At 46.2% G+C, this 15,833-nt stretch overlaps 1 protein-coding gene across 8 annotated transcripts in view; it reads left to right on the top strand.

Moving 5' to 3' along the window:
* The window catches only part of LOC115198799 (DENN domain-containing protein 5B), a 51,356-nt gene that overhangs the window by 13,467 nt on the left and 22,056 nt on the right, over positions 1-15,833 (top strand). For 6 of the 8 annotated variants that reach the window (XM_029761078.1, XM_029761079.1, XM_029761082.1 and 3 more), the window contains exons 2-4: positions 2,895-2,954; positions 5,578-5,687; positions 10,659-11,337. In XM_029761078.1, coding sequence (XP_029616938.1) covers positions 2,895-2,954; positions 5,578-5,687; positions 10,659-11,337 — 849 coding nt within the window. The remainder of the gene's footprint in view (positions 1-2,894; positions 2,955-5,577; positions 5,688-10,658; positions 11,338-15,833) is intronic. The other 2 variants (XM_029761084.1, XM_029761085.1) reach the window with 1 other exon arrangement.

Here is a 15,833-nt window from a genome sequence, read left to right on the forward strand (position 1 = left end):
GGGGCGCCAACCCAGACAGGAAGACCACGTCAGTGACTCAACCCACTCAAGTGACGCACCCCTCCCAGGGACGGCATGGAAGAACACCAGTAAGCCAGTGACTCAGCCCCTGTAATAGGGGTAGAGGCAGAGAATCCCAGTGGAAAGAGGGGAAACCGGCCAGGCAGAGACAGCAAGGGCGGAGTGATAGAGCAGTGATAGAGCAGTGATAGAGCAGTGATAGAGCAGTGATAGAGCAGTGATAGAGCAGTGATAGAGCAGTGATAGAGCAGTGATAGAGCAGTGATAGAGCAGTGATAGTGCTAGAGCAGAGAAAAAGATGGAGTGCTAGAGCAGAGAGAAAGATAGACTAATATATCAGAGAGAAAGATGGAGTGATAGAGCAGAGAGAGAGAAAGATGGAGCGATAGAGCAGAGAGAGAGAGAGAGAGATGGAATGCTAGAGTAGAGAGAGCGAGAAATATGGAGTGATAGAGCAGAGAGAGAGAGAAAGATGGAATGCTAGAGCAGAGAGAGCGAGAAATATGGAGTGATAGAGCAGAGAGAGGGGAAAGATGGAGTGATGGAGATAAGGCAGTGGTTGGCATTGTGCCTCTTGTTGCACAGGACAGTGTGTAGTGTGTGTGTGATTCTCACTGTGTGTGTGGTGTGTGTGTGTGTGTGGTGTGTGTGTGTGTGTGTGTGTGTGTTTATCACAGTGTGTGTGTGTTTATCACAGTGTGTGTGTGTGTGTGTTTATCACAGTGTGTGGTGTGTGTGTGTGTTTATCACAGTGTGTGTGTGTGTGTGTGTGTTTATCACAGTGTGTGGTGTGTGTGTGTGTGTTTATCACAGTGTGTGTGTGTTTATCACAGTGTGTGTGTGTGTGTGTGTTTCTCACTGTGTGTGTGTGTGTGTGTGTGTGTGTGCGCGCCCATGAGGACTCTTATCTTCTCTTATCCCAGTTCATCAGCATCATTCTATATAAAGCATCTTCCAGTTCAGTTACAACAGACATATCAAAACAACAGATTTGAAGCTGTATACAAAGCAGATCCATGACAGTTTATTCTGTAAATAGAGACTGGGATAAAGAATGTGTCCACAGCAGAGAAGGACAAGGACATAGAGGGGGAGAGGGAGGGAGAGAGAGAAAGTGCATAGATTGCAGCCTACAAAGTGCTATGGCATTATATAACATAGATATAGAGGTATTCAGTTGGCATGTGCCTGCCTGTATGCGTACATGCTGTAGTGTGTGTGTGTGTGATCTCCATATGAGTGTTGCAGAGTCAGGGTTGGAGTAATGATAGTGACCGCTGTAATCACTTGACAGAGCCCTGTGCTGCTGTCATAAAGCTGTACAACAGGGAGAAGTATGGTTCAGAAAGTGCTAGCCTCAGGGTCTGTCATTACACAGCCCCCCACACACACACACAGCCCCCCCACACACACACACACCTGGCCAGTGGACACAATGTGCTGCTGTATTGCTGTGCTATAATCAAAGTCTGGAAGAGAGAGAGAGTGAGAGAGAGAGAGACGCTGTGCCGATCCCTTCAGTGAGAGACAACCCACACACACACACCGGTGGCTCCGCTCTGATCATTGACCTGGTTAGACATGAGAGACAGTCCGAGGTCTGTGGCTTAGTCAGTCAGTCGTTTGGGAGAGGTTTATTGACTTAGCTCGGGCCTTTAATCTGCAGACCAATGGCTCTGAATGACTCCGCTTGGTATAGGAGAGACTGGGCTGTGCAGTGTGCATGCATGCATGATTTAGGCATGTTTGTGTGAGCGAATGTTTGATAGTGTGAGATTCAAGATGGTGCCGTTTCTGGCGTGAGTGTGTGCACTGAGTTTGTCGGGGCGTGGACTCTACAAGGTGTCAAAGGTGTTCCACAGGGATGCTGGCCCATGTTGATTCCAATGCTTCCCACAGTTGTGTCAAGTTGGCTGGATGTTCTTTGAGTGGTGGACCATTCTTGATACACACGGGAAACTGTTGAGCATGAAATATCCAGCAGCATTGCAGTTCTTGACACAAACCGGTGCGCCTGGCACCTACTCCCGTACCCCGTTCAAAGGCACTTAAATATTTTGTCTTGCCCATTCACCCTCTGAATGGCACACATACACAATCCATGTCTCAATTGTCTCAAAGGTTCAAGAAGGATTTTTAAGCCGTCTCCTCCCCTTCATCTACACTGATTGAAGTGGATTTAACAAGTGACATCAATAAAGGATCATAGCTTTCACCTGGATTCACCTGGTCAGTCTGTCGTGGTATATTCAGGAAATCTACAGGAAACAAAATGTATCGTGGTGTTTGGTTGAAGCTGTGAGTTCTGCTACACAACAGGTCTGGGGTTTGTGCAGGCTGCTTCTGCTTTGACGTTGCCAGGGAATGTCCTCCTAATGACATGGTCCAGTCTGCAGCCTGTAGCCAGACAGCCTGCTGCTCACTAACTAGCGATAAGCCATAAGCCACTGCACCCTCTGCGCCATCATGTCACACTGTCACTGCAACATGCTAATACATTTACTCTGTCTGTCCCCGATACTCTCACACAGCTGCCTCTCCAGCGTCTCTTCTCCTTCACTATCACTGATACATATAAGATCCGGATAGATTGATAATGTATTGCTTATACCTATCAAATGTTGTCGGATCAGTGGTCGTGAAGGAAAGGAAGCGGTTTGAGACTATTGGGACTTGCCATGTTTTTTTCTCCCCATGATGCCATGTTCTGTTTTGATGTGTCCGACTTACGTTTCATGTTCATGCTTGGCTCATTCATCGTGCTTTAATCATTGATTCATTTTGCTTTTGTGTGCTTTTTTGCATTTGTTTTGACATGGGCTGTTTTTTTGTTTGTTTCCTCTGTCCCTTTTCTGCATGTGCCTCCACCATAGCTTTGTACCAATGGCTAGAGGCTGACCGCCAAGGCAGGGACCCCGATACAGCAGCCGCAGGTAAACTCCACCAACTCAATCCCATGTAGGGGTGTACTGCTCTCTCTCCCTTCAGCTACTAACTTGCATAGTGTCCCCTCTCTCCCTTCAGATACTAACTTGTATAGTGTCCCCTCTCTCCCTTCAGATACTAACTTGCATAGTGTCCCCTCTCTCCCTTCAGATACTAACTTGCATAGTGTCCCCTCTCTCCCTTCAGATACTAACTTGCATAGTGTCCCCTCTCTCCCTTCAGATACTAACTTGCATAGTGTCCCCTCTCTCCCTTCAGATACTAACTTGCATAGTGTCCCCTCTCTCCCTTCAGATACTAACTTGCATAGTGTCCCCTCTCTCCCTTCAGATACTAACTTGCATAGTGTCCCATCTCTCCCTTCAGATACTAACTTGCATATTATATCCTCTTCCTTCATCACGCCCTCCTCCTATTTAAGACCCCCCTTCTCTCCATAGCTATTTTTCCATATATATCTCGCTCTCTCTTCCAGTTGACCCTTCCCCAGTCGTTGTATGTGGGCCAGGTTCTCAGAGCTTGTTATTCTGAATCAGTCACTCTCCTCTGAAGCGGGCTATTTTTACCTTCACCCTCCTCCTCTTTCTCTTATGAAAGAGTTTTACCAGGCTATTTCTCTCTTCTCTCACTGTTGTTTTTGAGAGTGGATGTTTGGCTTTCTCCTCTCTCTCTCTCTCTCTCTCTCTCTCTCTTTCTCTCTCCCTTATTTCACGTGTGTGTCCTGGTTTAACTTTGAGAGACAGAGTGAGTAAGCGAGATGGAGAGAATGAGTAAGAGAGAGAGCGTGTCATTAGAGAGGAAAGAGGCTTAGGCCCTCTCCTCTCTGTCCTGTCCACTCCTGTTTGTCTCAGCTTGGGGCCTTAAGAGAGTCTAGGCATCCTTCACCTGCCAGTTCAGATCACTGCACCTCCACACAGACACTGAAACCAGGAGCTAGCCCACTGGCACTGCAAGTCACCTAGGCAAGAGATGGCAGGATTGTGTGTGTGTGTGTGTGTGTGTGTGTGTGTGTGTGTGTGTGTGTGTGTGTGTGTGTGTGTTTCGAGAGCAATGGAGATACAGAGACCATATAAGAGGGCTTTGTGTTTACATGCTAAAGACATGCCATCCATTTAGCATTGGATATCTGTAAAGTCTAGTGTTGGAAATTCAAAGATTAACACACACACACACACACACAGAGAGAGACATCCCTCTGGAGGACTGAGGTTATACAGCTGTAACCTTTGTTTTTTCTCTAGTCTCTACATGACAGAGTGGGAGTGTTCACCAACGCTGCCAAAATGTCAACTTCCATTTGCATTATTCATCTCTTATCGCACGCACACACACACACACACACACACACTGATACAATAACACCTAAAGCATTAACCAAATCCCTAGCTCACGTCAGCCATCAGCATCCATCAAAGCAGTGCAGGTTAAGGCTTGTCTAACATCTCTACTTTTCCATCTCCTTACATTAACTCAGCAGTGTGTCCCGATCTCGCCTCATTCCTCCACCACACAGCCCTCGCACTCCCTCGCAAAACACATTACATTGATCTGAGATAGTTGCATTCACCATGGAGTGATCATTGTGTCACATTTAAAACAATCACTCTGCTCCTCCCTCCATTCTCCTCATCCTTCCACGACCCTCTGACCTCGCTCGCATCATCAAAAGGCGCGGAAACGGTCATCATGATCGATATGACCCGGCCCATCTAACGGTCCTTTTCACTTATCTGAAATCAATGGGTGTTGGTCTCCCTTTTGTTGCTGTAGTATTGGAGACCTAGTCTCCCACAGTTAAAGAACTAGTGTGCCTGGATTAGCACTAAGATTTAATGGCCGACTGAGACTTCTCAGTAAACAGAGTTGATTGGAAGCAACAGTCAATAGTTGGACAATCCTGATCACGGCTTGTTAGTTTTGGTATTGAACCCCAACAAAGAGACACTATCTGTAGTAACTAGGTCATCTGATTCCATGCTAGGAAGCTACAGAGAAGGCACACAGTAGTGAAGGAAATGGATGAGACTCGATTGCACACGTCTTATTACTGCTTAGCTAAACTAAGCTAATGACACGGTCCCAGCTGCTCCTTGCTCAGTGAACCTGATGTTGTAGTCAGTGCAGCTGTCTGACATATGAGCCAACATGGTCCTGCTTATACTCCATTAGACACACTGCTGCCCCATTAAATACACACTGTTACTTGTGTAGCATTGACGCTTTTAGCAGCCTAGCATAAAGGCTGGGGATTAATGATGTAGATGTGTTGTTCATTGCACCGTGCTGTTTTACACATGAGGCTGGCAAAGTGAGGGGAACCAGAACAAGGAAGGCCGGCAAGGGGAAATATTTATTGTTGTGTGTGTGGGAAGGGGGAGTGGAAAGCTTCGTAGCACATCTGTTGACAGATAGGAATTCCACCTATGAGATATCCCAGAATGCAACATACAGCTGTGTTCATTCTTGTTTTCTTCTTTCTTGTATTCCCTTATGATGATCTTTGATCCCCCTCTTATGCACATACACACACACTTTGACACACAGCAATATCTTTAGTTAGTCAACTTGGTTGTCCAGAGACTTGACCTCTCTTTCTCTCTCCCTCTCTAGGGGAGAACTTTGAGCAGAGCCCCTTGAAGAGGACGTTCAAGTCTAAAGTCCTGGCCCACTACCCTGAGAACGTGGAGTGGAACCCTTTCGACCAGGATGCTGTCAACATGGTGGGTGAACCATCGCTGAGCTCTGAGCCAAACTGAGTGGTGAATGGATGGATGGAGGGACCATATTGGAGAAATGAGGGCAGGGTTGGGGGGTAACTGATAACTTATAATCATTTACATGTAATCTGATTACGGAAAAACTGTAACTATAATCAGTTATGTAACTGGCAAAAAAAATGTAATCAGATTAGATACTTTTGAAAAACTAGATTACTTATTGGATTACTTTTTAATTCAGAAAGGATATTTGTAGAAAAAATACATTGATACTTTTCTGTTTTCTCAATGAAGTTCAATTCAGCACTTTAGTTTGTTCCATATGAGCAAGTCTGACCACAAGTCAGAGACCACTATGATGACACACTAAATGTGTTTGATGGATCCTTTTTGTCTTCATCTAATGCCTCTTAAGGGGAAAGTAATCCAAAAGTGAAAGTAATCAGATTACATTACTGAGTTTGGGTAAACCAAATGTTACTTTACTTATTACAATTTTGGACAGGTAACTAGTAACTGTAATGGATTACATTTAGAAAGTAACCTACTTAACCCTGAATGAGGGGAGTAGAAGGACAATAAACAGGCTCTATTCTATCTAATGAGTGGGCAGCAGGGAACCAAACTGGGTTGGAGGAAGGAATGGATGGAGGGACCTTATTGGGGAACAAGGAGGATAAACGGGGGCTATTGACTCTAACAATACCCCAACTAGGCATTGAAAGGCCTTTTAGATTGTTTACAGGGGAAAGAAAGGGCATGCTAGGATTATTCCAACCAATGCTTTAAGAAATAACAACACACACACACACACCATTGGAGTAGAGAGGCTCATGATTAAGACACAATGCTGTGTCTTCTCTCGAGGGTATCCTGGGTAATGGGGCAAAGGCACCAAATCCCTTCTGTCTCTATGGATTTACCCAGGGGGGGTTGCAGGCTGCGCTACATGGACTGTGGCTGCTTTTCTGCAGTTTGGGTTTAAATTGAGTTGTTTCGTGTTGACGGGATGAAGGTAGGGGAAGCGTGCCAGGGTGGAAAGTAACTTTAGGGGAGGGAATATCTAATAAGACAAAGCTTTGTATTGTCAAATATTTGCTTTCATGAGAAAAAAGGGAAAAGTTAAGATGGTGATGATGAAATTGAATTTGTGCTTTATTGGATTTTATAAACTGGGTGGTTTGAGACCTGAATTATGATTTGGCTGAAAGCCATGGTATATCAGACCGTATACCACGGGCATAACAAAACATGTATTTAAAAAAAAATGTTTTACCCCCTTTATTTCTCCCCAATTTCGTGGTATCCAATTGGTAGTAGTTAGTCTTGTCTCATCGCTGCAACTCCCGTACGGACTCGGGAGAGGTGAAGGTCGAGAGCCATGCGTCCTCCGAAACACAACCCAACCAAGCCGCACTGCTTCTTGACACAATGCACATCCAACCCGGAAGCCAGCCGCACCAATGTGTCGGAGGAAACACCGTACGCCTGGCGACCTGGTCAGCGTGCACTGCACCCGGCCCGCCACAGGAGTCGCTAGTGCGCGATGAGACAAAGATATCCCTTCCGGCCAAACCCTCCCTAACCCGGACGACGCTGGGCCAATTGTGCGCCGTCCCATGGGCCTCCCGGTCGCAGCCAGCTGACAGAGCCTGGGCTCAAACCCAGAATCTCTGGTGGCACAGCTAGCACTGAGACCACTGCGCCACCCGGGAGGCCCAAAACATGTATTTTTACTGCTCTAATTACATTGGTAACCAGTTTATAATAACAATATGTCTCCTCGGGGTTTTGTGATATATGGCCAATATACCGCTACTCAGGGCTGTGTCCAGGCGTTGTGTAGTGCCTAAGAACAGCCCAGCCGTGGTATATTGGCCATATACCACACCTCCTCAGGCCTTATTGCTTAAATAACCCATACACTGCAGGAAATGACAAACCAGAAGACTATGTTAATCATGTATTGAATCACTGAAGACCTGTCATGGAAGGGAGTGCCAAAGGTCCCGCTGACCTGTCGCTCAATGATCTGGATCCACTGACGTGTTTGTGGTGTCTGTGTATTTGTGTGTGTGTGGGTCAATGTGTGTGTGTTTGCCTAGCCCAGCGTATTGAGCCCCAGTAGAGGTAGCTGACATCGATACCTATCCCTCAAGTCCCTATAGAGGAGGTTCAGGAAGCGCTGGGTGTCGGCTGACCGTTGCCTCTCGTGATGCAAGGTCACTATTTTTCCGTTGGTGCTGGCCATTACGTCACACACTGGCGTCAGAACCGCTGAATTATTAACACCGGGTTCTCCGCTTACGTCGGCATGGAAACGACGGCCCATTGTGCGGTGTGTTCCAAGCAGTTCCAGGTCTGAAGTAAACCTATGAACGCTCCGATGGCAGAACCATTATGAATCTCAGCCCTCTCCCTGCTTGCCTCAACCTAACCCCCTTTATTTATATCTATAGTATCTCCATCCCGCTCACCATCCATATCCCCTTTCCCACTCTCCCTTCATTCCCGTCCTCTCTCATCTCTACTCTCCCTACCCATAGGGGGACCTTAGAGTAATCACGCTTCCTGCCCCTTTGGGCCTAGCAACAAAGCCCTTCTGATGATTGCTTTTCATATCCCAATCCTTTTCTCATAAATCCCCCCCCCCCCGATTATTATTTATTTATCTCTCCCTCTGTCTGTCTCTGTTTCTGTGTCTGTCTGTCTCTGTCTCTGTGTCTGTCTCTCTCTATCTCTCTCTCTGTCTCTCTCTCTCTGTCTCTCTCTCTCTGTCTCTCTCTATCTGTCTCTCTCTATCTGTCTCTCTCTATCTGTCTCTCTCTATCTGTCTCTCTCTATCTGTCTCTCTCTATCTGTCTCTCTCTATCTGTCTCTCTCTATCTGTCTCTCTCTATCTGTCTCTCTCTATCTGTCTGTCTCTATCTGTCTGTCTCTATCTGTCTGTCTCTATCTGTCTGTCTCTATCTGTCTGTCTCTCAGTCTCTCAGTCTCTCAGTCTCTCAGTCTCTCTGTCTCTCTGTCTCTCTGTCTCTCTGTCTCTCTGTCTGCCTGCCTGCCTGCCTGCCTGCACTAATTCGATTTTCTTGTTAATCGGGCCCTGAGTCAGGTGTGTGTGAATAAGGAGAGCTGTGTGTGTGAGAGAGTGCCCAAGGATATGCATGAGTGTGTGTGAGAGAGTGCCCAAGGATATGCATGAGTGTGTGTGAGAGAGTGCCCAAGGATATGCATGAGTGTGTGTGAGAGAGTGCCCAAGGATATGCATGAGTGTGTGAGAGAGAGTGCCCAAGGATATGCATGAGTGTGTGTGAGAGAGTGCCCAAGGATATGCATGAGTGTGTGTGAGAGAGTGCCCAAGGATATGCATGAGTGTGTGAGAGAGTGCCCAAGGATATGCATGAGTGTGTGTGAGAGAGTGCCCAAGGATATGCATGAGTGTGTGTGAGAGAGTGCCCAAGGATATGCATGAGTGTGTGTGAGAAAGTGCCCAAGGATATGCATGAGTGTGTGTGAGAAAGTGCCCAAGGATATGCATGAGTGTGTGAGAGAAAGTGCCCAAGGATATGCATGAGTGTGTGTGTGTGAAAGAGTATGAATGTGTATGTGTTTCAGGTTGTTGAGCTTATTGCTTCATAATCATCAGTGCGTCACTCACCCAGAACCCCCCACAATTCCTGTGTCCGTGCCAGAATAAGGGGATAGTTTAACAGATGGGAACATTACCTGGGATTATCCAATAATACTGTGAAATGTTCTGCTAGGAATTCCGAAATGTCTATCGGAAGTAATTCTGAGCCTAACGACAGAGCTGAGGCCCAGGTTGATGGCCCCAGACACAGTTACGGTTGACAGGAGGGTGGGATGACATTTAAGCCTAGAGCCTTTACTGTAAACAGTCAACAGTTTCTGCTCCCTTTGTTAGAACAGGAAGAGAGTTTTGAGGGAGACTTCAATGGAAGTGTGTCAATGGGATTAGATGAAGCCGCTGTGCTACGGAGTCACTTGTATATGTATGCAACATGTCAGACAGTGAGTTGTTGATACTGTATCATGGGTTTCAGAGCAGTGTTGGTTTAGGGAAATGTCCTCCAACATGAATGCAGAGTTGCACTGATGATTGCCTGTTGATATTGACGTTGCCATGGTTCCAACCTACAGTAGGTCAAAAATGTGCAGGTTAACGGGACCAACTCCGTTGCTCATTAGCACAGATGGGCCCAATTGTTGCAAAGGGATATTAGAATCCCTTTGTCATCTTCAACATAGGTTTCAACTCCCTCCCTTCCAGGGAGGAATATTATCTCCTTGATCCGTATGGTTTCATGATATTTCTTGGGAGAGAAGGATTTGATTTTGGAAGCGTACAGAATCTAATTTCTGGGGAGAAAATGTAGCATTTCGGATGTTTTTCATTTGCCTCTCGGTTTCCACACAGAACAGACAGATTAGGGTAGTGTGGGAGTTATTATCTTGTCAGTAGTGATCAGTTGAAACCATGATTCACTCACCACTCTTCTAACCCATTCCGAATAGAACATTGGCCAACTACAGGGCTGTGCCTGTTTGCTTGTTTATCTGTGTTAGCGACATGGGTTAGTGTGTGTGTGTGTGTGTGTGTGTGTGTGTGTGTGTGTGTGTGTGTGTGTGTGTGTGTGTGTGTGATGATTCATTTTGTATTCAGCTCAGCTCTGCAAATCAACATAATGGAGATAATCAACCATATTTTATTTCATGCTGGCGGTTGTGTTGCTGACTGGGCTGCTATCTAAGCAGATTATGCTGACTTGATTAGGGATGCGACACACATGTACACACACCCACACAATCTGGTACACGTATAGTCTGGTACATGCAGTCTCAGTAGTTTCTGATGTAAGACCTCTGCATTGGTTCTGTCAACTATCTCAGTTATTAAAACCACATTAATAATCATCATTATTGTCTCTCTCCCCTCCCTCTCTCTCTCCGTAGCTCTGTATGCCCAAAGGCCTGTCGTTCAGGACACAAGCAGACAGCCGCGAGCCCCAGTTCCACTCCTTCCTGATCACGCGGGAGGACGGCTCTCGCACCTACGGCTTCGTCCACACCTTCTACGAGGAGGTGACGTCGCCTCAGATCTGCTCGGCCATGCAGACCCTCTACCAGATGCACCAGGCTGAGAACCCTTCCTCCGCCACCCCCTCCTCCTCTTCCTCCTCCAGTATGGACTCCCTGGCTAGCAGCCTGGACGAAGCAGATTCTCCATCTTCATCCTCGTGCCGGTCGGCGGCGTGCGGCGGCTACGACGCGTCGCGGGACACCCTCTATGTCTCCAAGGCGTTATGTCTGATCACACCCATGCCCTTCATGCACGGCTGCCGCCGTTTCCTGTCCCAGATGCACTGGGCCGTCACGGCCGCCTCGCCCCCGCCCCTCCCCCTGGAGAGCTACGTGCACAACATCCTGTACGAGGTGCCCCTGCCCCCTCCGGGGCGCTCGCTGAAGTTCCACGGGGTGTACGAGCCCATCGTGTGTCAGCGTCCTGGGCCTGGGGAGCTGCCTCTGGCTGACTTCCCTCTGGGCCAGACCTTCACTCTGCTGGGGGTAGAGAACCTGGTGCAGCTGTTCAACTGTACCCTGCTGGAGATGCAGATTCTGCTCTACTCACAGGGTAAGGGATGCTTATTATACATGCCCACACACACTCCTCTCTGCCTCTACATTCCTTGGCAGCAGGTTGTTGTGTGGGGCATGCTTCTCCAGCCAGGTGGTATGGTGATGACAGATACCAGGTTGGGGGATGGTTCGGAGAAGTCATTCCTCAACGCATCCCCTCAGCTGGAGCCAATGGAACATGACTGGCTGTGTCATTACTGGGGTGTAATCTGTGGTCCTGTCCCTGACTCCCTGGCCCAAATGAGTTTAGGATTAGACTACTGTGATCTGGCTGTGGTAGAGTGCTGTTCCTCTCCCTGGGACTGGAGCTATGTAGGTTGACTGTAGAGTAGAGTGGCTGGGATTAGGAAGCATGGTCAGTCAAAGGACAAACAGCCAGACAGTAGTCTGTAGACGTCAGGCCAAGACTGAGTGTATCTGCCATAGACTTCACTGTAGAATACATTAGACTAAACTACAGGATACCGTTATCTGATTGGCTGAAGACTGTTGCAGAGAAAGAGACATTGAGAGAGCTTCTTGTCTGTTGAATGTTTGATTGGGTAGTTCTGATCCATTGGCGTCCTTTGTAATTGAAAGTAGTCTTGCCTAATGAACTAATGGGTTGTGAGTTTCCATTAAGTGGCTCTTGATTTGTTTTAGAGTTGATGGAGTTTAATGTCTCTAATGTAATTATCTGTAATGCATGGGAGTTCATTAGTTGAGTTGATGTCATTCAAACAAAGGGACTCCGCTGTTACCAGCATCATGCCATTTCTGTCTGCTTGAGAGAAAACGACAGAGACGGGCCTCCCTCCTCCTACCTCCGCTCCCATCCATCACCACTCATCTGTCATCTATCCTCGGATGAGAAATGATCTCCCATGTTTAATTTATTAAACCAACTGTCAGAAGGAATCGCTCCTGAAACAGAATGATTAACCTCTCCATTCCGAATGAAAAAACATTCCAGTAACGTTTTAATGTTCCTCATTTTTCACCGGGAAGCGTTGGCGGCATCCCATTTAGCTCCTACCCTGCGACACGGCTGCTAAAAGGAATTCTAATTCCTCTATAATAAAAACAATGTGCTTGATTTGCCTGGAGGCGCTTTCATGGAAGGGTTGATGCACGGAAACTGTATCTGTAACATGTTCTTTTGATGGGTCCCAATGCACCCTATTCCCTATATTGTTGACTACCTTTGACCAGGGCACATTGGGCTCTGGTCAAAAGTAGTGCACAATATATAGGATAGGGTGCCATTTGGTATGCAGCATGTGTGTTAATGTGACAAGGTTGGCCATATGTCCTCCTTGTCTTGTTTGATCCATCAACAACCAATGAAATCATGACAGACGGAACCTGCCCAGTGCCCACCATGATCCTCGCGCACTCATTGGTTGGGACACGGGAAGGAAGTGGCAGGCAGGTGTTTAGTCCAATCCTGCACCTCAATGGAGGACATGGGTCTGAGATGTAATTAATAATATTATTAATCACTATTTTATATTTTAGTCATTCCAGGGTCTTTTTCTTGATCAAAAATGGGTGTGGCAGGGGCACAATTTTAAAGCAAATTTTTGAGGCCCCGTCTTGGCAGTGTAGAGACTTTGGCATTTTTAAGCAAATTTCCTACACGTCTACACATTTCTCCATGGAGCTAAGCATTTTTTTGTAATAAAAAAACCCGCATTTCCTGCAATTCTAAACAAGTTGACATGTAGTTAAGAGAAAAGGTCGCAGTTTTAAAGCACATTTCCTGCAATTCTATGTATTTTGCGATGGCTAATTCAGTGTTCTTTTGCTCAAACATAATAATAAAATGTATACTGCTAAAATCATTTTTTAGGGCTCTTTCAATTCTCCTTGACTTTTATTTTGGTGATTGTTAGTTCTCAAAGATTATATAATAAATAAAGAATATACAGGTCCATTATCTTCTCTACAAACATATATATCTGGGTTTTAGTCGTTTAAGTTGACACTGAAAGCGCTTTTCCATCCTGAAAATTAGGCGACCAGAAAAAAACGCTTAGGCGGCCCGCCCAAGGATTTCAATAGCAGAAAAATCCCTGCGTTCATCCAGAGAGACCTAGTCAGCGCACACAATAAGGTGGTTGATCAAACGCATACTGTTCGTATGAAAATGAGGGGACTTTACACCATGTCTCCTTCCCCCCCTCTCTCTGTGCTGGGAGTGCACCTGGTTTCTGTTGTTTACCATTATTGGCTTGTCTCTTCCCTTCTGAGACTGTGTCTGATAGAGACCAGTCCCAATGACTGACAGTTTCACTATGAGTTGCCTCATGTCATATGTTCAACCTTGAAACACAGATGCCGATCTTTGTGTCTTCCGTTCGCATTTTCCACTTGGCCTCGGCAGCGTTGTGATCAACTGTATCTATGTTGGACGTATGCAGATGTTGACAATGCAATGCATTCCCTTATTTATCAAGCAATAATATGCAATATTTTACACGTAAACCTCCATTGGAAAGCAGTATTGGAGGGTCTTGTGGAAGTTTAAATAGAGTTGAACGCTCTCGCATCATCTCTGCCTGAAATCAGCTGAACTACGGTGGGAGGTGAGGTCAACATCGGACGAGAGAATAATATTATTCCGGTTTTTTTTCACTCTTATTCCCCCCCCCTCACCCCCTGTGAGCTTTTGCAGGGTGCTTTGATGTTTTTCGTGTTGGGGAAAACTGGAGTCTGACATCTGCCGGGTTGAATATTAAAATAGGAAGAGCTGGTGTCAAATCAGCACGGCTTGTGTTTTAATGAAGTCTGTCGAGACGCAGTGTAATCATATTGAATAAGGGGCTAAACTTTTCTTCACATAATACGACCAAAACCGTGGATGAGGGGGGAGGGAAAGAGGGGATAGAGTTGCTGAGACATGAGTAAAGGACCATGAATCATCCTTTTTAATAAGAATCACTCTTTCGGTCTCTGCGTCACACAGCAGGCTGTGTCAAGTTAAAACCCTCAACACGCAGAGGCTTGCAAGAGTATATTTGGTAATAAACTGGGTGATCCTCATTTTTGTGCTCTTATCTCCCTTGTTGTGTGGTTCTAATTGCTCTGTTTATTCCAGAGAGAGACTGGTTTCCCACAGGGAATGCCAAAATGGCATGTTCAAGCAATTGACCCCCTTGGTTGTTGGCAGCACTTTGAAGTAGTTAAAGTTAAAATGATTGCAACCGTTTCTTTGGTAGACTAGAAGCCGAAGGGCAAATTGGTGCATTTATGCTATACGAATACATGGGTGTGTTAGTGTGCTGTGTAGTTTCCTTTTATTGTATGCATTGCTTTAGTAAAGTCATGTAAAAGTCCCAAGTTATCTGCAGCTCTTCTAGGTTTCCCCTCATACATAATTGAGTATTGCAGTGTGAGGGGTTTGACTTGTATACGGTCAGTGTGTTATTGTACGAGTGTGTGGGTGTGCAGTGCACCACAGCTGAGCTAGCAAGTTTACTCAGCGAACTCTCACACTCTCTTTTTAGTTCTGTCTTTCTCTCGGTTTCTCCCACTCTTTCTCACTCCGTCTCGCTCTTTCGCGACCACACGTTCTCTGCGTGTTGGTCTTGATCTCATTTCTCTGTCTTATCGGTCTTATCTCTTATCTGGGATCCAATCGTATAATGCGTTACTGTGATTCTCAAACCACACCTTCACAGTGTTTCTAAAGGACTCTCGTTCCATTTTCTGCGTGTCCTGTGGCGCAAGTCTTTTATCAGGGTATTGTTACTCCTACCTATCGTGTGCGTCTTTAGTTTTCTCATAAATATCCTATAAGTAGGAGCCCCTACAGATGCCCCTCCCCCCACACATACACCTATTCACGCCGGACCCCCCCTCCTTCGCTCCATTATTACGAGTCATCTCCATGGGAGGCAGGATGGCAGGTGAGGTAAGTTATGCCCCTCTTCGGTGTGAGATGCATAACGTCCATTACAGTTGCACCTGCAAGCACCCCTGTTCTGTTCCTAATGACTTGTTTGAAGCCAGGCCTCACACAGACTCTCAGACACACGCAATATAAAAATGCTAGGTCCCCTAGTTCTCTTGTAGAATGTAAATTGGCTAGGTCTTTGTTTAATGCTTTGTCGACCTTGAAAAGTGTCTAATGCATTTTGAATGAAAGTACACAGAACCTGTGTGCCTGAGCAGCGGTGAGAGTGAAAGCGAGTGAGGGATGGAGAAAAGGGTATAGAGGGAGAGAGGTTGAGGGTAGAGGGAGAGAGGTTGAGTGGATACATTGGTGTAGGGTGCTGCTGTTTTATTATGGAGGTCAGTCAGGCTTACGGTCTGATCATTTTATTCATATCTGATGATGGAACTCTTGAACTCAATGCCAAAGCCAGCCTGAGATCACTGGTCCTAATCTTTAATCAGGAACAGGAGACACTGCAGGCCAACACACACACACACACACACACACACACACACACACACACAGAGAATGGTGATTTAAATTGAATCCATCAAAACAGAATTCCCCCGTAT

Source organism: Salmo trutta, chromosome 8 (assembly GCF_901001165.1).
Source record: "Salmo trutta chromosome 8, fSalTru1.1, whole genome shotgun sequence".
Lineage (NCBI taxonomy): Eukaryota > Metazoa > Chordata > Actinopteri > Salmoniformes > Salmonidae > Salmo > Salmo trutta.